The sequence below is a fragment of the Camelina sativa genome, chromosome 16, assembly GCF_030686135.1.
Source record: "Camelina sativa cultivar CO46 ecotype springtype chromosome 16, ASM3068613v1".
NCBI classification, from domain to species: domain Eukaryota; kingdom Viridiplantae; phylum Streptophyta; class Magnoliopsida; order Brassicales; family Brassicaceae; genus Camelina; species Camelina sativa.
The window spans coordinates 21,190,846-21,209,400 of NC_141895.1; the positions used below are offsets into that span (position 1 = coordinate 21,190,846).

General features: G+C 39.1%; 8 protein-coding genes and 1 pseudogene across 9 annotated transcripts; 5 read left to right on the forward strand and 4 right to left on the reverse strand.

Annotated features, from left to right (window-relative positions):
- Nucleotides 1–1,005: 1,005 nt before the first annotated feature.
- LOC104751046 (uncharacterized) lies at nt 1,006–2,254 on the reverse strand. Its single transcript, XM_010472922.3, has 2 exons — nt 2,018–2,254; nt 1,006–1,471 (listed from the first exon to the last, which is right to left on the reverse strand). The coding sequence occupies exons 1-2, from the start codon at nt 2,088–2,090 to the stop codon at nt 1,254–1,256; spliced, it is 291 nt and encodes a 96-aa protein (XP_010471224.1). The 5' UTR covers nt 2,091–2,254; the 3' UTR covers nt 1,006–1,253.
- A 192-nt stretch (nt 2,255–2,446) lies between these two features.
- On the forward strand, nt 2,447–3,617 carry LOC104751047 (GCN5-related N-acetyltransferase 10, chloroplastic). The gene is made up of 3 exons (XM_010472923.2): nt 2,447–2,915; nt 3,010–3,062; nt 3,148–3,617. The coding sequence occupies exons 1-3, from the start codon at nt 2,586–2,588 to the stop codon at nt 3,533–3,535; spliced, it is 771 nt and encodes a 256-aa protein (XP_010471225.1). The 5' UTR covers nt 2,447–2,585; the 3' UTR covers nt 3,536–3,617.
- On the reverse strand, nt 3,580–6,242 carry LOC104751048 (uncharacterized). Its single transcript, XM_010472924.3, has 5 exons — nt 5,336–6,242; nt 4,789–5,247; nt 4,321–4,698; nt 4,168–4,235; nt 3,580–4,085 (listed from the first exon to the last, which is right to left on the reverse strand). Exons 1-5 carry the CDS (start codon nt 5,981–5,983, stop codon nt 3,881–3,883), a joined length of 1,758 nt encoding a protein of 585 aa, XP_010471226.2. The 5' UTR covers nt 5,984–6,242; the 3' UTR covers nt 3,580–3,880.
- Nucleotides 6,243–6,502: 260 nt separating this feature from the next.
- Nucleotides 6,503–9,004, forward strand: LOC104751049 (transcription factor IIIA). 2 transcript variants are annotated; one of them, XM_087490074.1, is made up of 6 exons: nt 6,503–6,758; nt 6,893–7,033; nt 7,490–7,907; nt 8,123–8,358; nt 8,444–8,587; nt 8,689–9,004. In XM_087490074.1, the coding sequence occupies exons 1-6, from the start codon at nt 6,627–6,629 to the stop codon at nt 8,827–8,829; spliced, it is 1,212 nt and encodes a 403-aa protein (XP_087346200.1). In that variant the 5' UTR covers nt 6,503–6,626; the 3' UTR covers nt 8,830–9,004. The 2 variants fall into 2 exon arrangements, with proteins under 2 accessions (XP_087346200.1, XP_087346199.1); XM_087490073.1 differs by lacking the exons at nt 6,503–6,758; nt 6,893–7,033 and adding an exon at nt 7,209–7,385.
- A 214-nt stretch (nt 9,005–9,218) lies between these two features.
- Nucleotides 9,219–10,350, reverse strand: LOC104751050 (uncharacterized). Its single transcript, XM_010472926.3, has 3 exons — nt 9,950–10,350; nt 9,790–9,852; nt 9,219–9,674 (listed from the first exon to the last, which is right to left on the reverse strand). Exons 1-3 carry the CDS (start codon nt 10,139–10,141, stop codon nt 9,555–9,557), a joined length of 375 nt encoding a protein of 124 aa, XP_010471228.1. The 5' UTR covers nt 10,142–10,350; the 3' UTR covers nt 9,219–9,554.
- LOC104751051 (proteinase inhibitor PSI-1.2 pseudogene) lies at nt 9,310–9,543 on the forward strand (annotated as a pseudogene).
- Nucleotides 10,334–12,122, reverse strand: LOC104751052 (uncharacterized). Its single transcript, XM_019238182.2, has 5 exons — nt 11,935–12,122; nt 11,236–11,292; nt 11,016–11,132; nt 10,660–10,913; nt 10,334–10,549 (listed from the first exon to the last, which is right to left on the reverse strand). Coding segments are annotated over exons 1-5 (516 nt in total). The 5' UTR covers nt 12,022–12,122; the 3' UTR covers nt 10,334–10,548.
- Nucleotides 12,123–12,830: 708 nt separating this feature from the next.
- LOC104753789 (uncharacterized) lies at nt 12,831–16,324 on the forward strand. The gene is made up of 11 exons (XM_087490076.1): nt 12,831–13,137; nt 13,241–13,279; nt 13,449–13,540; nt 13,739–13,988; nt 14,204–14,323; nt 14,420–14,495; nt 14,585–14,793; nt 14,863–14,971; nt 15,181–15,273; nt 15,367–15,527; nt 15,656–16,324. The coding sequence occupies exons 1-11, from the start codon at nt 12,943–12,945 to the stop codon at nt 16,127–16,129; spliced, it is 1,818 nt and encodes a 605-aa protein (XP_087346202.1). The 5' UTR covers nt 12,831–12,942; the 3' UTR covers nt 16,130–16,324.
- Nucleotides 16,325–16,445: 121 nt separating this feature from the next.
- On the forward strand, nt 16,446–18,456 carry LOC104715812 (uncharacterized). The gene is made up of 2 exons (XM_087490079.1): nt 16,446–17,830; nt 18,088–18,456. The coding sequence occupies exons 1-2, from the start codon at nt 16,655–16,657 to the stop codon at nt 18,295–18,297; spliced, it is 1,386 nt and encodes a 461-aa protein (XP_087346205.1). The 5' UTR covers nt 16,446–16,654; the 3' UTR covers nt 18,298–18,456.
- The last annotated feature ends 99 nt before the right edge of the window (nt 18,457–18,555 follow it).

The window sequence follows — 18,555 nt, forward strand, 5'->3', positions numbered from 1 at the left end:
CAGATGCCTATTTCCTTAGAAAGGAACCCAAGACTGATGCTGAAAGCTGTGAAGAGCCCTAGAGATTATATGCTAAGCAGAAGCAAAGTATCGGGTAGTTGCTGATGCGACTATGGTGCTGCGTTGACTTCTCAAAACCTTGGTGTCAAATCAATTACTCAACCAGTTCTTTGTTGTGATAATTTTGCATTGGACTATCACTAACACATGAGCTAATACAGTTCGAATGTCAGGCTGTCAGCTTGCTGATGCTCTAACGAAACCAATGATGTTGTTACTTGAAGCACACTCTTCCAAGGAATACAAATATAAATCTTCCTTTACACTCCGTTTACAGAGACCTTGGTATGCGAAATTGGTGTGGGCATTGTCTCGCTGGTCTTGTCTTATTCCAATCTCGAATCACTAACTCCCGGCCATCATCTCTGAGAAATTAGAATCACTAAACCAATTTTAAATTTCCAAAAGTCGTAAATTCCCAAAAACCAATTTTGAACAATTTGCACTGACGAAGCGGCTAAATATTTGAAGTTTAGTACTTTTGTCAATGTTCCAAAGTGACCCCAAATTTTGACAAATTTGCACTGTAGAAGCGGCGAAAATCTCGTCTCTTACACCGGAACCCCAATATCAATCACCGACCAGGCGAGTTCAAGGGCAAATTATAAGATGAGATGACATATAAGAAGAAAAAGCCATCGACATTGGAAAACAGAAATCTTAAGGCAAAGAAGAAAGAGATAATGAAAACGCTTCTTCCTCAAGTTCTTCATCTTCTGCCTTTAATCCTGCATTCCTAATTCTACTGTCGTGAGTGGCTCATAGATTGCGAAACCCTAATTCCACTTGGGGAACAACAAGCCGACGCCTTGGCCCTTCCTCTGGGAATATCTCCCTTCTATCACATCTGTTTATACTCTTTCAACATGGAATTGGCAAAAACAAGTGAAAGAGATGCGTCTTTCTTGGCGTTTCCGAGATCTTTCTACGATTGATACAAAACTATTTCAACATAACTTCCAATTCCAATAGAAGTAAGAAAAAAAAATATCCATATGGGATTATCATTATTGCAGTATTGAGCTGCGAGCAAAAGGAGGAAGAAATAGGGAAAAACAAACACTTTACCATAACAATAAGACTTGTAGCTAAGATCCAAAGGGAGAAAAAAGAAACTCTCTTGCAAAAGCAGAGTTTTGAGGAATCATACAAATTATTCAAGCTGGGGAACACACAAAAACGTCCTGAGTGACTCAACCAGAGGCGGTCTTCCTCTGCTGGAAAACGACAGCAAAGATAGGAACCCCAACACCGATGCTGAAAGCAGTGAAGACACCGAGAGACATCTTGAGAGCTTGGAACTTCATGCGGTCCAAATTGTACATGTGTTTAGCGTGGAGGTAGTATGGCTCATCGTGACCATGCCCTCCGCTCATCTTCTTAACTCCAGTCGAGTGGAAGCTTCTGCTCACTGTTGATAGTGATTACAAAGTAACATTAAGCGAGAAATACCAATCAACAGGCACTTAAGGATCCTCCCAAAACAAGTTGATCCTAGTACCAGAGCCTTGCTGCTACGATACATAACTAAAGCATGAACATGAAAATTTCATAACTGCATAAAAATGGAGTCTTTAACTGATTATCAAAGCATGAACATGAAAATTTCAGAAGCAAAATGTGTACTTTGCATAGGTTCATCTATAGCACATGTGAAACACCCAAATAGACATTTGTAAATTACATTGATAACAATTTCTCAGCCTTTTCATAACCATCGAGCAGAGATGCGTTTCAAACAAAATCTGAATTCCCAAAACTAAACGCTTGAGAAATCGAACGAAGAATCACATCGGTAACATTGAAATCTCAATCCTTACAATAAGCTATGGCCAAATCAATCAGAGTAATCGATTTCTGAGGAATCAAAACAAAACCCTAGACTATATAAAAGGGGAAAAAAAAGAAGAAATGAGAAACCAATCAAGCAGATATTTTTATTATTGGGGTTACTTGCCAGATCTGGAGACTGATGCTTCGGAAGAAGCAATGATCTTAGAGACAGATCTGATGCTGGTGCTCAACGCCATGATCAGAATTAATCGATAAACTGCAACAACAAAAAAAAAAAGATGAACGAGACGACTTCTCTGAAACTTTTACGGCGAATCTATTTGGAGAGGAGAGACTGAGAAAATGGGATGATGATAGTATTCACACGTGCCAACGACATCTTCTTTTGGGCCCGGCCCAATTTTTCTCTTACATAAGGCCTTTATTGCTTTTAAATTTTATTTCACATTTTAATAATTTATTTTCTTAAATTATAAAGGTATCATACGAAGTCAAAATTAAAAATTCCAGACAGGCTCTTACGTGTAACGTTATAAGTGCTCCACGTGGCGTGTAAAAGAATCTGAAATATTTAATCTCTCGAATGGTCCTCAGCTAGAGATGATGATTCTTAACCACAAAAGAACAGACGATGGAGGCAACCAAGAAGAGTATCTTATCATATTAAAACGCACGAAAGTGAAAACAATAAAGATTCTTTTTTGAAAAAAAAATATGCTAGAAAAATAAACATGGCTCACTTGCAACAGAGCCTCTACTCCGCCGCTAGGCGAGAGTTTACTTATCCGGGAAGGTCCAGTCAGGGAAAAGATCAAGAGAAGCTGACTTGGAGCCGTTTTCCTGTGAAAGTACGGTGCGCATCGACCGAGTCTTTAACGAGTTTGACTCAGGATCATGCGGCGGAGGTAGAGTTAAAGTATCTGGTGAGTCAGCACGGGTGGGACGTGAGGAGATTGAATAGAGACGACGAGGATGAGATCAGGAGAGTGTCTCTCGTTCAAGCTGAGGCTTTCCACATCCCACTAGCTCTTTTTAATGATTTCTTCTTTCTCTTTTTCCAGGTTTGTTTAGCATAATTCTCTAAATCTGTAGAAAAGCTTCAATATTTAACTTTGATATATGCAATGAAGATTTTGCGAATTTTTATATTTGCAGGCAGAGGTACTCTCAGCACTTCTTTACAAACTAAAGAATTCACCACCTGACAGGTAAAACAAACAAATGACAAACCTCATTTGTTCAAATACTATACTAGTTTCAAAACGTAGTAAAAGTAATTAAAAAATGCGGCAGATATGCATGTCTCGTGGCGGAGCAAACGAGTGAAGCTGAGACATCGTCGAGCACTAGTGTTGTCGGAGTAGTTGACGTCACAGCTCAGACTAAAAGTTCAGTACTTTGCCATTTCCCCGGTGTTGAAGAGTATCTTTACGTCTCGGGCTTAGCCGTCTCAAAAGCTCAAAGGAGAAAGAAGATGGCAAGTACATTGTTAAAGGCATGTGATGTTTTATGTTACTTATGGGGTTTCAAGCTACTTGCTCTTAGAGCTTACGAAGACGATGCAGCCGCTAGAAATCTCTACTCAAACGCTGGTTATGACGTGGTCGCTACTGATCCTTTGTGGACCTCTACTTGGATCGGCAGAAAACGCCGCGTTCTTATGACTAAACGCTTTTCTTAGACTGTATTCTTCATGTATATGTTACATTAGCCTTGCACATTGCATTGACAATAATAAGCACACTACCATCGAATTGGATAAAGAGTACATGTGCAACCAAACTGAAAACTGAAATTGAAGATGACCATCGAGATACCTAGCAAATTATCCAGACGTCAAACTTTTCTACAAAAGGGTTAAAACTAGCAACACGACCATGTTTCGTTACTACATCTAAGTGGACAAAAGCTGCAGATAACGTTTCTTCCTAAAAGATGTAAAAGCCGACCAAACCTATTGACATTCGAGAACCTGACATGCTCCTTAGAGCGCGAGAAAAAAAAAACAGAGTCAGTGAATGAACAGTCACGTGGACGGTCTGGTGAAGAGTGACATCCCCTTTAGATCTAGAGGCGGGAGTCCCGGGACATGATTGCCTTCAGGTCCCATCCAGAGACCTCCATTGTGATGAGGAGGTAGCAGTACTGGCGACTGAGTGTTGCTCTTCTCTGTTGATGTTTCTTGCTTCTTCTTCACAAATTCAAAGAACTCAGCAACCTGGCGTGCGTACCTTTTAATACATAAAAAAACGTCTGTTAGATTTTAGGATTTCAATTACGTTATGGTGATATTACACTAGTGTAAGAACTTACTGTGCCTTTGCCTCGATATCTAGGCTGAAGTCAATATTGGGTTCACAGTCCAAAACCAGAGCAGGGACCTGTTGAAACCAAATAAACCAGTCTAAGCAAAATCCATCTCTAGACTCCTTAGCACAAGCATACAAAATGAGATAGCTTTATTACCTTCTGGATACTAGAATGCATATGATTCCCTTCCAAGTAAAAGACGCGGTCTTTTATATCAGGATGCAGAGAGTTGTCCATGTGTAAAGACGGTTTACTAACAGACAACACACCATGGTTTCCGCTCTCAAACGGTAGCAGCCAGCTCTCATGTTTCTCGTGCAAATCTTGGAGGTACTTCAGCGAGACTCCACCTTCTTCAGTTCGTTTCCTGAGCATCATCCGCTTGTGGCAAGTGTCTGGACTCGCCCTCAAGTATATAAACCCATCAGGAACAAGTCCAGGTAAACAAGAGACAACCGGATCAAACCACGAATCATAGATGCTGATCTCCATCTCGTTCATCCACTTAGCTTCATGAACCGCACGAACAAACACCTGAAGAATGTCAAGTTCCACAAAATATAAAGTTTGCAATCACACATTCCAAAACCATCAATTTTATAAAACATTTGCTTTCAAAGTTACCATTCTGTCACTGAAGACACTCCTTTCCATCAACCTGAGAGGTTTAACCCCAGAAGCAGACTCTTTCTCCTGCATCAGCCGAGTGACGAACACATAGTTCTGGAAAGTATAAGCATACCTCTGAGGCTCAGAGTAGAAAGCATCCAAGATATTGAAATGGTCAGGTCCAACATCTTGCCACTTAGCAACTGGCTCAGGAACAATCTCAACGAGGTCTTGTAACTCCACCGTCTCATTGGCTATTCTCTGAAGAAAAGTTGATTTACCGACACTAATGTTCCCTTCAACACAAAACGTCAAACGTTTCTTTGCATTCAGATTAGGTTCAGGGCCAGAATCCTTTAGCTCATCATCCACACTCTCTTTGATAAACGTTGTGATACTCTCCGCATGGTTCCTATGTATAATCCCAACAGAGCTTCTAAGGTAATCAACCATCTTCTGACTCGCTTTCCAGAACTGAGATTACAAATCAATCAAAGAATGAAACTTTCAATTATTATCTCCAAACCCACAAGTTAAAAAATTGAAGCTTTCAAAAAAATACCTTATCTTTATAGAGCTTCTTGAGCTCTGCAACATCTCCAATCCCATTATCAACAAGCTTCCTCTGATTCCTTAAACCCACTCCAGGAATCTTCAGCAAATCTGGGTTACCGATAAAGTCACCACTTCCACTAGAACTCCGACTTCGACGGCTCATCCTCACAGGCTTTTCATCTTTCTCGTCTTCATCTTCTCCGTCAGACTCTTCCTCGCTCTCAACCACTGCTCCAGCAGTAGCATTAACCGTACTTACGCCACCGTTAGACTCCGAGCAAAAAAACGCACGCCACGTCCCGGTTCGACCGACCCAAGCCCGGTTCGTACTAGGGGTTCCACCGTCGATTGAACACCGGCAGGCCCGGTAACCAGCTGTTGAGAACCGTAGCGACGCCGGCGCTGCTGGTCTATGAACACTCCTCTGTAGATAAGCAGAGAAACCAACACCGCCTGAAGAAATAGAAGCCGTCTTCGTCGGCATAGCGGAAGTAGAGAAGAAACAAGTGGATAAAGGTTTAGGAGTGGAACAAGGAGTGAGATTTTTGACGTGGGTCTTAACCCCTAGTGAGATGAAACCGGCGGCGAAAGAGTTCACCGGAGTAGAGAGAACAGGGGTTGAACAAGTAGTACTTTTGCACAGAATCTTCTGCATCGTTTCCTCCTTAACCGAGCATTTCACATCACTCAGAGAAATTAAAAAACCCTAGTTTCAGAAGAGAGAAGATAACAAAAGAGAGGGCTTTTGTGTGGGGTTTTGGTTTGGGCGCAAAGACAGAGGAGGAAGAAGAAGAAGAAGAAGAAGAAGAAGTGAGAAAGTTGCGGTTTTAGGGTTTTTAATTTTATTGATTAAAAATCATTAGTGTGGTTTAAGTAATTAATTAGAAGATATGATTATGGGACTAATACGTTATAAAATTAAATATGGGGCAAATACGTTAAAAAACAAAAAATGGTGTAACGATGTGTCTGTGAGGTGTTTTTTGTCATTGTCCCTAATTGTGTAGCACACGTGACACGTAATTATAAAATCATTTTTTCCATTTAAATCCCACTTTTGGTCTTTTTATTGGGCCAAGCCTTTTGTTAAAAACTTGAAAAGGCCCATTATAATTAAAAGCCCATTAGGTTAGATCTCTCGTTCCGGGAAAAAGGCGATATATAAATGGCCATTGTTGCGAGCTCATCTTGTTTGGTTCAGCTTGTACACAAAAGTGCGGCGTCTTTTGGAGATAAACCCTAGTTCTTGTGTAGAAACAATCACAGAGAGTGAGAGAGAGAGTGTGAGAGAGAGAGAGATGGTGGAAGAAGCTAACGTTGATGTGAGAGCATCGATGAAGAAGGATATAAGGAATTATCTATGCCAGTATTGCGGAATCAGCAGATCTAAAAAGTATCTCATCACTTCACACATCAAATCTCATCATCAGGTTTGAGATCTCTCTCTAATTCGATTGCAGTCTCTCATCTGTTGCTTTGTGATTTGTTTTTCGATGAGTTAAGGAGTTAGTAGAATTGGTTATGGTTTTGTTGAATCGGGAGTTGTTTGATTCGTTTTGTATAGATGGAACTTGAAGAGGAAAGAGATGATATGGCTTGTGAGGTTGAGGAAGAGACTTCAAGTAAACATACTTGCCAGGAGTGTGGTGCTGAGTTTAAGAAGCCTGCTCATTTGAAGCAGCATATGCAGAGCCATTTGCTCGAGGTAGATTTTTGCATTCTCGTCATTGTAACAGCTACTCTTTTTAGTCATTGAAGCCCTAGTCGTATTGAATCCTAGTGCAACTCTACTACAGATGGAGATGCATTGAGATACTCGAGGGTTTTGATCAGTATTGAGTTTTGTTCTTGTTGTGAGCTAAAAGTCTATGCGTTTGCAGGAAATAAATGGCCTTTTTGTTTAATTCAAAAGGCCTTACTTATATCATTGCGTGAGGCATTGGATCCCAAAAGAGAGAACTCCAAAATGCGAGGCTACATGTTTTGGACTAGTATCAGGTTGGGAGACCTCCTGAGAAGCTCCAGCAAGTAAGCCTCGATCACGCAAAAAGTTTGAGGTTTGATGTTCTTTAGCTTGTTTTGTTTATTCTCATAATGCTTTGGATTTTGTTTCATTGATGAGCTATGTTTCTGATGGTTTTTTTACCTTATCGACATGTAGAGACCATTTGCTTGCTATGTGGATGATTGTGCTTCTAGCTACAGAAGAAAGGATCATCTCAATAGGCATCTTCTTACCCATAAAGGGAAGCTCTTTAAGTGTCCAATGGAGAATTGCAAGAGTGAATTCTCAGTACAGGGCAATGTTGGTAGGCATGTTAAGAAATACCATAGTAATGATGACAATGATAAGGACAATACTGGTAATGTCGATAGTCGTAAGGACAAATCTGGTAGCGGTGCTGGTGATAAGGAAAATATTGTTAATGGCGATAGTGCTAATAAGGACAATACATGTAATGGCGATTCTCAACCCTCTGAATGTTCAACTGGTCAGAAGCCGCATGCCTGCAAAGAAATTGGTTGTGGGAAAGCCTTTAAGTATCTTTCACAACTGCAGAAGCATAAGGATTCTCATGGTAAGTTCATTTTTTTACTTCTAGATACCCTCAAGTTTAGTAACCTATGCATATGTACATTGCTTGTATCATCCTGACACCTCTAGTCTGAGAGTCATTCTTCTGAAGTGTATTTTTTTTTACTGAAAGCAGTGGTAAGCGTTTTCACTCGTAGTTGGAATATTTTGTTAAATCTTTCCAAAATATTAATCTCTTACTTGGATTTACTTATGCAGTGAAATTGGACTCTGTGGAGGCTTTTTGTTCTGAGCCTGGGTGTATGAAGTACTTTACAAATGAGGAATGCCTTAAAGCACACATAAGATCCTGCCATCAGCACATCAACTGTGAGATATGTGGTTCTAAGCATTTGAAAAAGAACATCAAAAGACATCTACGGACTCATGAAGAAGATTCCTCACCAGGAGAATTCAAGTGTGAAGTGGAGGGTTGCTCTTCTACATTCTCAAAGGTAAAGGAAGCAACCAGAGCTAAGTTTTAGCCCTAAAACAACCATCGTTTTGCCGATCCCTAATTACATTACCATGATTTTGCAGGCTTCTAATCTTCAGAAACACATTAAAGCAGTGCACGAGGATATCCGTCCTTTTGTATGCGGCTTTCCAGGTTGTGGCATGAGATTTGCTTACAAACATGTCAGAAACAACCACGAGAATTCAGGGTGCCACATATATACCTGCGTAAGTTCATCCTCAACCTGCATTCTCACTATTTTTTTGTTACAAACTTCAAAGACTAGTATATCTAACATCTAACATAAAATAATGAATGGTGGTTTCAGGGTGATTTTGTTGAAACGGATGAGGATTTCACATCGAGACCAAGAGGTGGACTAAAAAGGAAGCAAGTTACAGCTGAAATGATGGTACGAAAGAGGGTCATGCCTCCTCGGTTTGATTCAGAAGGACACGAGACTTGCTAGTAGTATTCTATCAAGCCTTTATTATATAGTTTATAAGATACGAGAAGGTAGTACAAGAGTACTAGGCAGGTGTTATGTGTAAAGCTTTTTATTTGTTCCACTAGAAGAAAATATTTAACGACAATAGTAACTAGTAATGTAAAAATTTGATTGGTAATCTTATTTCTGTTCTATCTTCTTTTCCTCCCGCAGCTTTAATAAGACCTTTAGTATTGTTTTTGTGATGACTCATGAGATAGAGCCAACCTATATGGCCCTCTTGTCCCATTTTCAAATTGTAGTGAACCTCTTTAGTGGCTAGGTCAAAGTAAACAGGACTATGAATTGTTCAACCTTATCAAAAGTCAACGATTGAACTTTGAGTTTTAAAGTATCTTGTACAATCTATAAAGCAAGGAGTTGCAGAGATTATCCAAGAAAGCATGACTGCAACTCTCATCCTCAATCTCGTTAAGAATTAAATATTTCAGAAATTTGATAATGTTTAAATTGTTTTGTCAAATTAAAAATAATCCATTAGGAGCGATTCTAGGAGGAGTAATCCCTGTAACAAAGACAGTGATCGCTTGTCCTCTCTATTGCTTACAAGTAGAGTACATGACTTGTCCTTCCTCCGGGGACGACAAGCTTCCACCGAGATGCAATTGTTGTCTTGCTCCCAAGAACTGTACTCTCCATCTCTCTGATTCTACTTCTATCCATTGTAACAAATGACCAATATAAATCTAGTAAGAACCTGATGGAATCCCTCCTTCGAACCCCATCCATTCCTCCCATTCGTCGATTTCACCCATCTCTGTAATCTCCTCTTCTTCTTCTTGTTTCTCAAACTTTTGCATCAAACACTGAAAACAAAAACACGTGATGACTACATTGAATCTAATCAAGATGTTAAAATTTCATTATTACCATGCCTAATAAGAAAAGATTAAATCAAGAAATCAGACAAAACAAAAAGACCTCGTAAGCGGATTTGATCTCTTTAAAATCCTTGTCCTGTCCCTTGTGCACATCTGGATGATACTGCAATAACTCATTTTGTCTATATATTAATTATCATCTTTCTTTTCTTGGTTTGATTGGACAAATAAACAAGACAATGCGACATTTAATCTATAACCTTAAGAGCGAGACGTTTGAAGGCACGTTTGACTTCGGTATGAGAAGCGAGAGGGGTCAAGCCAAGAATCGTGTAATGGCTAAGATCTGATGACGAGCATCCCGTCGGAAACCGGATTAACCGGCGGCTATCTGTTTGAATGGTGGAACCAGGATGATTCGTCGGAGCTCTGAACCGGATATTTCGTATCATCCTTTCTTCTTCTTTTCTTCTTCACCAACCAAACATTTGAAGTTTTTCTTATCTTTTCCTTTTTGGGAAATTGTGAGATATGGACCTTTTATATCTTGTACCCGACGGTATGGTCTTTTTGGATATCCGATTATCCGATTCACATTCCGATGTCATGTCGGTTGACGTATATTTTATTACTTTTTGTGTGTGTTTCTTTGTTTGGTCTCTTTTATTTATAAGGAATATAATCCAAACATAAAACCATAAAAATTCCAAAATATTAAAATTACTCCAATTTTTCAACATAAAACATAATCCAACATTGTTAATGAATAATAAGATTAAAAACATTGTTTTGTAAAAACATGTTTACTCCGCGACATTGTTGTTGACGCTGCTTCCAAAGCCTCCACTCGTTTTCGAAATCTGAAAGATAAAAAAAAAATGTAGCTGATCACGAATCACAAAACTAATAAATTGAGTATAATAATTTGGAATATGTATAAAAGGTTAAAAGAGTAATTTTTTTTACTAACCAGTAACCAAGATTATCAAAAATGGATGGAGTTGGCATATCAAACTTGAGATCTTCTAATCCACCAAAGATCTCTTCTTCACTCTTCTCTTTAGCCTCTTCTTCAGTCTTTTCTTCAATCTTCTCTTCACTCTTCTCTTTAGCCTTTTCTTCAGCCTTCTCTTCACTCTTCTCTTCAGTCTTTTTTTCAGTTTCAATTAGACCACCAGGACCACCACGACCGCCACGACCACCACGTCCACCACGAGACGTTCCCTGCACACATAACATAAGCATCAATTTTTTACAACAAAAAGTAAGTTCTTTGAACCATAATCAAATTAATGAACAAGAAATATGCAGTACTTAGATACTGACCGAACCAGATGCATATTGCGGCACTACCGTAGTTGAGACTGCGCCAGAGATATTTCCTTCAGTCTCTTCTTCAGTTTGAATTAGACCACCACGACGACCACCACGACGAGTCTTTCCCTGCACACGTAACATAAGCATCAATTTGTTACAAAAATATGTTCTTTTAACCATAATCAAATTAATGAAAAATAAAAGAAAAATGCAATACTTATATACTGACCGAACCATATGCATGTTGTGGCATCTCCTGATTTGAGATTGCTGGAATAGAAAGAACCTGTTTTTTTTTTTTCGAACAATTAATAAACCATTAGCATGTATCAAAGTCTTTACAAATTTTTTGTTTCACCTCAATTTCTAATATCTTCTATGTTTTGAGAATTAAACAATGATTTCGTTTATGATACCAAAAATTTAAACGAAATCTATATATATTCTCCATTTAATCATTAAAATTTTTAATTAAATTCTCTACCTTTAGATTAGAAGACCAAGTCAATGATAGATTTAATTAATAACAACACAAAGACATTCAACATATATTCGATTGCTTCCGCGCTCAGACAATAAAATTTCAAATTCAAAATTTCCCTCGTAAACAATAACGGTTTTTTTTTCAAAATTTCGCTCGTAAACAATAAAAACACCTTATTCAAAATTTTTGTGGGGGGGGGGGGGGGGAATAATGATTTGTATGTGTTACATATTGACCTAATGATCAGATATGATCTTAAGATTTATCATCATATATAATGATAGATCTATAAATGATTATAGAAATGAAATCATGATACAAAAACTTCAGATCATCCGAGGGAAAACAACATCTACTTCTCCATAAAACAACAGATTATCTTTAAAACGATGTAAAAAAAATCTAACAGCAACTTTTCTACATTTTGTAATGAAAGGGACTTACCAGATATGGTTGTGGTTCAACTTGGGTGGTTTGGTTTGAGGAATTAGTCTTTTGTTTTTTGGGGCAAATGTTTGAGGGAGTAGACATATCACAAATTTTTTTGTTTACTTCAATGTAATCTGAGATTCAATACCAGGTTTTGTGAAAATGAAAGGTATAATACATTTACAGTTTCATGTATTTATATTATTTCTCAGTACTCATATATATATATATATATATATATATGTAAAAGAGAAGAGACACAATGTGTAACTTTGTTATTTTTAATAATAATAATAATAATAATTAAAACCAAAATGTCAAAAATACATATTTTGGAGGTTTTTCTCATCCTCTTTTGGTAATATGAAAGTAGAAAAATGTCCAATTAAAGTAAAATCATAATTTTAGACATTTTTTTAAAAGTGATAATTATAACTGGAAAAATATAAGTAATAATGGTCAAACATGTGTGTTAGCATGCAAATATATTTTATAAATGTTTTCTAAATAGAATACATTAATTTTAGTATTTTATAAATAACCAATAAAATCTCATCATCACCATACTTATTTTTAAGGCCTAATTAGTAAAAACAATTTATTTGCAAAACAATTTTACAAGCTGTGTTGACCAATAAAATTTTTACCATGAGAATTTTTTTATATTTAGATACACCTTAGAATTACTTTACAAAAACTATGAATGGTTTCGTTGAACAACTTAAAAATTGGATCCACATATTAATTGTTTTTGACAACATTTCAAATCATTTATTTACTTGCTATTTTTTGGAGAAATACACTAATGACATTAAAGTTATAGTTGAATAATTAATTAGTACAGTGATATGAGTAATAGTTGGGCTTTAGTTAGCTATTGATCTATCGGGTCTTTGTTAAGAACTCAACCCAACGCAGGCCCATTAAGTCTCACTGTGCCTCTCCCAGCTTAGCTGCGAAAAAAACCCCCACACTCCATCGTCATCACTTCGTAAACACGCCGCCGTGGAGGGAGGAGATAGAATGGAGGATATCGAGGATTTGTTGGCCGGAGGAGTCGGTGGTGCACCACCGGGATTCCGATTACCGTTGAATGCTGTCGGGATAAATCCGAAGACGAATAAAAGCAAACGTAGTATCACGAAACAGGATCAGATTACTACTGCTTCGAATCGTGACTCGCTTGCTCCACCATCTTTGACGATTCCGGGAACTCAGGTCATTCTCTTCTTCAATCTCTCTCTCTCGGTTACATTTTCTCGTTGCTTCGGTTTATATATCTGTCACGTTTACATTTCGTCTCGATGAACATCTTTCGCAGACGATATACATCAAGACGTTTGGATGTTCTCATAACCAGGCGAGTCAGTTTGAATCTTCAGTGTTTTGATTCTGATTTGGTTTGTTGATAGATTTATAATTGCTTCATCAGAATACACTTCCCATGTTTGTTACTCTTAGTGATTGAGGTGAAATCTTTTAGCTGGAATAGGCTAAGCTAATTGGTATCGTGTTTTGGTGTTTTTCAGAGTGATAGTGAGTATATGGCTGGTCAGCTTACTGCATTTGGCTATGCGTTGACAGAAGTCCCCGAGGATGCTGATTTATGGCTCATTAACACGTAAGCTTTAGCCTTGATGACTATGTTTTTTGTGCTGTTGAGATATTCATGTGTAGTGTGAAATGTTAGCAAATTTAGTTCACTTGGTCACGGTCTAATATTGAAGCTTTATAGTTTATGGTGTAGCATTCTGCATTTTGCTCAATATAGCTTTACTTTGTGTTTACAATGTTATCTTATATGCTGCGATTGATGCAGCTGTACTGTGAAGTCTCCTAGTCAGTCTGCAATGTCTACTCTTATAACGAGGGGTAGAAGTGGGAAAAAGCCTCTTGTGATAGCGGGATGTGTTCCTCAAGGCAGTCGTGATCTTAAAGAACTGGAAGGTGTAAGTGTAGTTGGAGTCCAACAGATTGATCGTGTTGTTGAGATTGTTGAAGAAACACTGAAGGGTCATGAAGTGCGGCTTCTTACTCGAAAGACTTTGCCTGCGCTTGATCTCCCAAAGGTGAGCATACGTTTCAGTTGCTGATTATTTTCGAATTTCATTGTTGAGTATGTCTATTCCTGGCACTGAATAAGTCGAAGCCAAAAACATGGTATCAGTACAGTCTGTACAGTTCTTTGATCCTATATTTATGCTTGGTATTTCATTACACAGTTTCTTGTTCGACGTCATTTGGGTTCTATTAGTGGGAATTAATAAGTGATTTTCCACTGCAGGTGCGGAAGAACAATTTTATCGAAATTCTCCCCATTAATGTTGGTTGTTTGGGTGCCTGTACTTACTGCAAGACCAAGCACGCCCGTGGTCACTTAGGAAGCTACACAGTTGATAGTCTTGTAAGCAGATTCCGCTTCACCTTAAAAGAGTTTTGATTTCTATCCAGCTTTCTTCCCTTTTCTGTTTGTCTGTCTATTGAGATTCCTGAATTGCAGGTGGATCGGGTGAGAACTGTCATATCTGAAGGGGTTAAGGAGATATGGTTGAGCAGTGAGGACACTGGAGCATATGGTTGGTTTTAAAACCTTTATTTTCCAACTTATCTTCTGTAGTTTTGTATTTCCTTTTTATAGGTAGCTAATGTCCCTAAAATGTTGCAGGTCGTGATATAGGAGTTAATCTTCCAGTGCTGCTTAATGCTATTGTTAAAGAGCTTCCCTCTGATCAAAGCACAATGCTAAGGATTGGGATGACTAATCCTCCCTATATTCTTGAGCATTTGAAAGAAATAGCTGCTGTTTTACGTCACCCATGTGTTTACACCTTTCTACATGTCCCTGTACAATCGGGCAGTGATTCTGTGTTGACCGTGAGTCTACAATTGCGTAGGACTGCCAAAATTGTGTTCTAGTCTTACCTGAACGTTCTGTTACTGCAGGCCATGAACAGGGAATATACAGCAAGTGAGTTCAGGACTGTGGTAGACACCTTAACAGAACTTGTGCCAGGAATGCAAATTGCTACTGATATAATATGCGGCTTTCCTGGTTAGTGTTGGACAAACCTTGATGTCTGTATTTGTTATTTTATTTTTCTATAATTACATATTCCTCTTGATTTAATTTTGAGACATAGAATCATCACATCGTCATGCAATAGTTGGATGTGGATAGTTAGATGGTCGATGACTTAAGCACATAAATTGTTCATATAATTTGGGTGTGTTGAAGATACTTTGTCACTTTTCCAATTTCAGGTGAAACCGATGAAGATTTTTCTCAAACAGTTGAACTTATCAAGGATTACAAGTTTCCTCAAGTTCATATTTCTCAGTTTTACCCCAGACCAGGTAAGCTCAAGGATTTGGTTATGTATTTAATCTAGAATTTGGGAGTCTTTCATAGGTCTAAACATTATTTTGGATGTGCCATTTATGATATAGGGACCCCAGCAGCAAAGATGAAGAAGGTACTAAGTAAAGTAGTGAAGCAACGAAGCCGTGAATTGACTTCTGTCTTTGAGGCTTTTGCACCTTACACCGGAATGGAGGGCAGAGAAGAGAGGATATGGATAACAGAAGTAGCGACTGATGGAATTCATTTGGTAAGCTCATCCTGAACCACATACAATGTTATGTTTCGCCAAACTTCATATCGAATAAAACTAAAAGCAACTATGATTTGTTTTTATCTTTAATTGAAAACATTGTTGCATTTCTTACTTACTTGTAGGTTGGGCATACGAAGGGATATATACAGGTCTTAGTTACTGGACCAGAAAGTATGCTCGGGAGTTCAGCTATGGGGAGGATAACATCTGTTGGGAGATGGTCAGTGTTTGGGGAAGTGATTGAGACACTTAGCTCTGCAAACAGAGAAACACAAGCCAAAGAGAAAACAAAGCCGCCTTGTTCGTCGAATGTTAGCACTTGTGAGACTTGCGCTTGCTCTGCTGAGAGCTGCTGTGGAGAAGAGAGATCAGGAGAAGCATATAACATCTCTGAAAATATCTCAAAACAGGATAATGATCAGAAGGTAAAGTCAAAGAAAGAAGGGAAGGAGATTCAAGAGGTCGATGTACCGAGGAGCGGTGTAGCAAATTGGGGTTTCATCGATAAGGCACTTGTGTGTGGAGTGTTCGTAAGTTCTCTCACCATTCTTGTTTTGTTGATTAGCGTTGCAATTAGAGTTCTGTTGCGTCAATAAATCTCTCTCTGGCAGATTAGTTGTTGTCAAAGGACCAGTATCTAGTTTTTCATTAGTTAGTTGTTTGCTCCCATTTCGTGTTCTCTGATTTTGGGTCTGTTTGTTTGTGTATCGGATGCATAAATGATTTCAATTTATGCTGCGTACCAACAAAATTGGATACTTTTGCAAGCAATAACTAAAATTTAAAAGTAACGTCTGTATTGCATCCAAAAAATTATACTTACATAATTTTCTGGGCTTGATGTATCAAAACTAGGCCCATTATGTAGTTTCTTCTAAACTAATCATATACGACCGTTTTGGTTACCGTGCAAAACCATCCTCGAGTATCTAAAGAAGTTTACTTTTCTCGTAGAGCGGACACGTACAAATATACGTGGAGACAGGTGTCATTCAGAAGCTAAAAGAAGAAAAACAATAAGGGTTATTACGGTTCCACATCCCTCCCAAAGTGTTTTAGTACGGCTTAGTGGTTAGTTTAAGATCTCGAGAGAGGGGAAGAACAACCAATAAAAGTAAGTAATGACGAATCTACTAGCTTTGAGTCTTGTCTTGAGTACTTTACTAGCGGCGGAGGTATGGTCTCCGAGCCCAGCCATGACCACCAACCACGGGGCGGCGTCTGAGGGAGACATCATCGTCAAAGACGGCCACCGAGTTGTGGTGGTTGAGTACGATCGTGATGGTAAAACAAATACCAGAGTCTCTATCTCGCCACCATCGGCAGATCAAGAAGGCGATAACGAAGAAGGGAAGGGAGGTTCTTTGTTTAAAAATGCTAAAGAGAGAGTGAAAGAAACGGCGTCACATCTTCCACACGTCGGCCAAGGGATCTCACAGCCGGTGATTACGACCAAGGACGAAACAGAGGAGTCGCGTGATCATCACGCGACGGCTGGGGAACTCATATGCGACGCGTTTGGTAAGTGCAGGCAAAAGATCGCGAGTGTGGTGGGTCGGGCTAAAGATAGAACCGATGATACTGTCGGCGAGACTGCTTCCGATGTTGAAGACGCCGTCGCTCGTAAGGCTCACGATATGAAGGAGACGATTACACATGCGGCACGTGACGTGGAAGACACGGTGGCTGGTAAAGCCCGATATGCTAAGGACAAGGTAACAGGAAAAGCCTATGATGTGAGAGAGAGTGTGGCTCATAAAGCCCATGATGCTAAAGATAAGGTGAGGGGTAAAGCATATGACGTGAAGGAGACAGTGGCCCAAAAAGCCCATGAATCCAAGGAGAGGGCGAAAGATAGAGTGAGGGGAAAGGCACACGAATTGAAGGAAACGGTGGCTCACAAGTCCCAGAATGCGTGGGAGAGAGTTAAGAATGGGGTGCGTGAGTTCGGGTCAGCGGCTGTGGGGGCGCTTAGTCCGACAAAGGTAGCGAGCGTTGTGGGGCTGACTGGGATAGCTGCGGCGTTTGGGACTTGCGTGTGGGTGACGTTTGTGTCAAGCTACGTTTTAGCGTCGGTGTTGGGGAGGCAACAGTTTGGTGTAGTGCAGAGTAAGCTGTATCCTGTTTATTTTAAGGCGACCTCTGTGGGAATCCTTGTGGGTTTGTTGGGTCACGTGCTTAGCCGCCGGAGGAAACTGCTCACCGACGCCTCGGAGATGTGGCAAGGGGTTAACCTCTTGTCCTCTTTCTTTATGATTGAGGCTAACAAGTCATTTGTTGAGCCACGTGCCACCAAGGTTAGTTTACATCGCCCTGGCTAATATATAATTTTGGTTTAGTCTTATAGACCATGGAACGATATACATAGAAATGACGGATTAGTTTTGAGTTTGGGAAATTAAGGATTATTCTAATAGATGGTAAGGAGAGAATCTAATTGTTTTGGTTAATGAATCTTCTATTTAGGTCACATTGAATTATAATTTCTATGACAAGGTTTTGGTTTGGGATCTTCTAGTTAAATAATATTGAGTTATGTATTGTTTGTGGATAGGCAATGTTTGAGCGGATGAAGGCGGAAAAAGAGGAAGGAAGAGGAGGAGAGAGGACGAGTAGTGAGCAGGAGCTAAGGCGGAAACTGGAGAAGCTGAGCGAGAGGCTGAGCAAGCTCAACACATACTCGTCTTGGTTAAATATTTTGACGCTCATGTCTCTAACATGGCATTTTGTTTATCTCGGCCAGAGGCTTGGCACCGCTTGTTGATCCGTACTTTTGCTTTCTGAAACCCTAACTTTTTGTTGTTGCTGTCTTTGGTAACATGGTTTTTGTGTTTTGTTGTTGAAATTTTATGTAATATATTTTGTAATTAGGCCATGCCTTCACTTTTGGGTTAAGAGACTTGAAGGTTGAAGCTTGTTTTTACGCCGCCTGTGCATTAAAATTTTAAATTAAATAGCGGGTCCATGATAATTATAGGTTCCAGCATCCTCACGTTGCAGACCTCATGATGAAGGAGATATG

Excerpts from the sequence above, each read along its gene's own strand:
- LOC104753789 (XM_087490076.1), top strand. The coding sequence starts at position 12,943 with ATGGAGGATATCGAGGATTTGTTGGCCGGAGGAGTCGGTGGTGCACCA. Across the intron at positions 14,496-14,584 it reads TGAGGACACTGGAGCATATG|GTCGTGATATAGGAGTTAAT; the intron begins GTTGGTTTTAAA and ends AAAATGTTGCAG. Across the intron at positions 15,274-15,366 it reads TCAGTTTTACCCCAGACCAG|GGACCCCAGCAGCAAAGATG; the intron begins GTAAGCTCAAGG and ends TTTATGATATAG.
- LOC104751047 (XM_010472923.2), top strand. The coding sequence starts at position 2,586 with ATGGCTCACTTGCAACAGAGCCTCTACTCCGCCGCTAGGCGAGAGTTT. Across the intron at positions 2,916-3,009 it reads TCTTCTTTCTCTTTTTCCAG|GCAGAGGTACTCTCAGCACT; the intron begins GTTTGTTTAGCA and ends TTATATTTGCAG. Across the intron at positions 3,063-3,147 it reads AAGAATTCACCACCTGACAG|ATATGCATGTCTCGTGGCGG; the intron begins GTAAAACAAACA and ends AAAATGCGGCAG.
- LOC104751052 (XM_019238182.2), bottom strand. The coding sequence starts at position 12,021 with ATGTCTACTCCCTCAAACATTTGCCCCAAAAAACAAAAGACTAATTCC. Across the intron at positions 11,133-11,235 it reads CACAACATGCATATGGTTCG|GGAAAGACTCGTCGTGGTGG; the intron begins GTCAGTATATAA and ends TTACGTGTGCAG. Across the intron at positions 10,914-11,015 it reads CGCAATATGCATCTGGTTCG|GGAACGTCTCGTGGTGGACG; the intron begins GTCAGTATCTAA and ends TTATGTGTGCAG.
- LOC104715812 (XM_087490079.1), top strand. The coding sequence starts at position 16,655 with ATGACGAATCTACTAGCTTTGAGTCTTGTCTTGAGTACTTTACTAGCG. Across the intron at positions 17,831-18,087 it reads TTGAGCCACGTGCCACCAAG|GCAATGTTTGAGCGGATGAA; the intron begins GTTAGTTTACAT and ends GTTTGTGGATAG.
- LOC104751050 (XM_010472926.3), bottom strand. The coding sequence starts at position 10,141 with ATGATACGAAATATCCGGTTCAGAGCTCCGACGAATCATCCTGGTTCC. Across the intron at positions 9,853-9,949 it reads TCAAACGTCTCGCTCTTAAG|TATCATCCAGATGTGCACAA; the intron begins GTTATAGATTAA and ends GAGTTATTGCAG. Across the intron at positions 9,675-9,789 it reads AGATCAAATCCGCTTACGAG|TGTTTGATGCAAAAGTTTGA; the intron begins GTCTTTTTGTTT and ends TTTTGTTTTCAG.
- LOC104751048 (XM_010472924.3), bottom strand. The coding sequence starts at position 5,983 with ATGCAGAAGATTCTGTGCAAAAGTACTACTTGTTCAACCCCTGTTCTC. Across the intron at positions 5,248-5,335 it reads AGAAGCTCTATAAAGATAAG|TTCTGGAAAGCGAGTCAGAA; the intron begins GTATTTTTTTGA and ends TTGTAATCTCAG. Across the intron at positions 4,236-4,320 it reads TGCATTCTAGTATCCAGAAG|GTCCCTGCTCTGGTTTTGGA; the intron begins GTAATAAAGCTA and ends TGGTTTCAACAG.
- LOC104751046 (XM_010472922.3), bottom strand. The coding sequence starts at position 2,090 with ATGGCGTTGAGCACCAGCATCAGATCTGTCTCTAAGATCATTGCTTCT. Across the intron at positions 1,472-2,017 it reads AGCATCAGTCTCCAGATCTG|TGAGCAGAAGCTTCCACTCG; the intron begins GCAAGTAACCCC and ends CACTATCAACAG.
- LOC104751049 (XM_087490074.1), top strand. The coding sequence starts at position 6,627 with ATGGTGGAAGAAGCTAACGTTGATGTGAGAGCATCGATGAAGAAGGAT. Across the intron at positions 7,908-8,122 it reads GAAGCATAAGGATTCTCATG|TGAAATTGGACTCTGTGGAG; the intron begins GTAAGTTCATTT and ends TTACTTATGCAG. Across the intron at positions 8,588-8,688 it reads GGTGCCACATATATACCTGC|GGTGATTTTGTTGAAACGGA; the intron begins GTAAGTTCATCC and ends TGGTGGTTTCAG.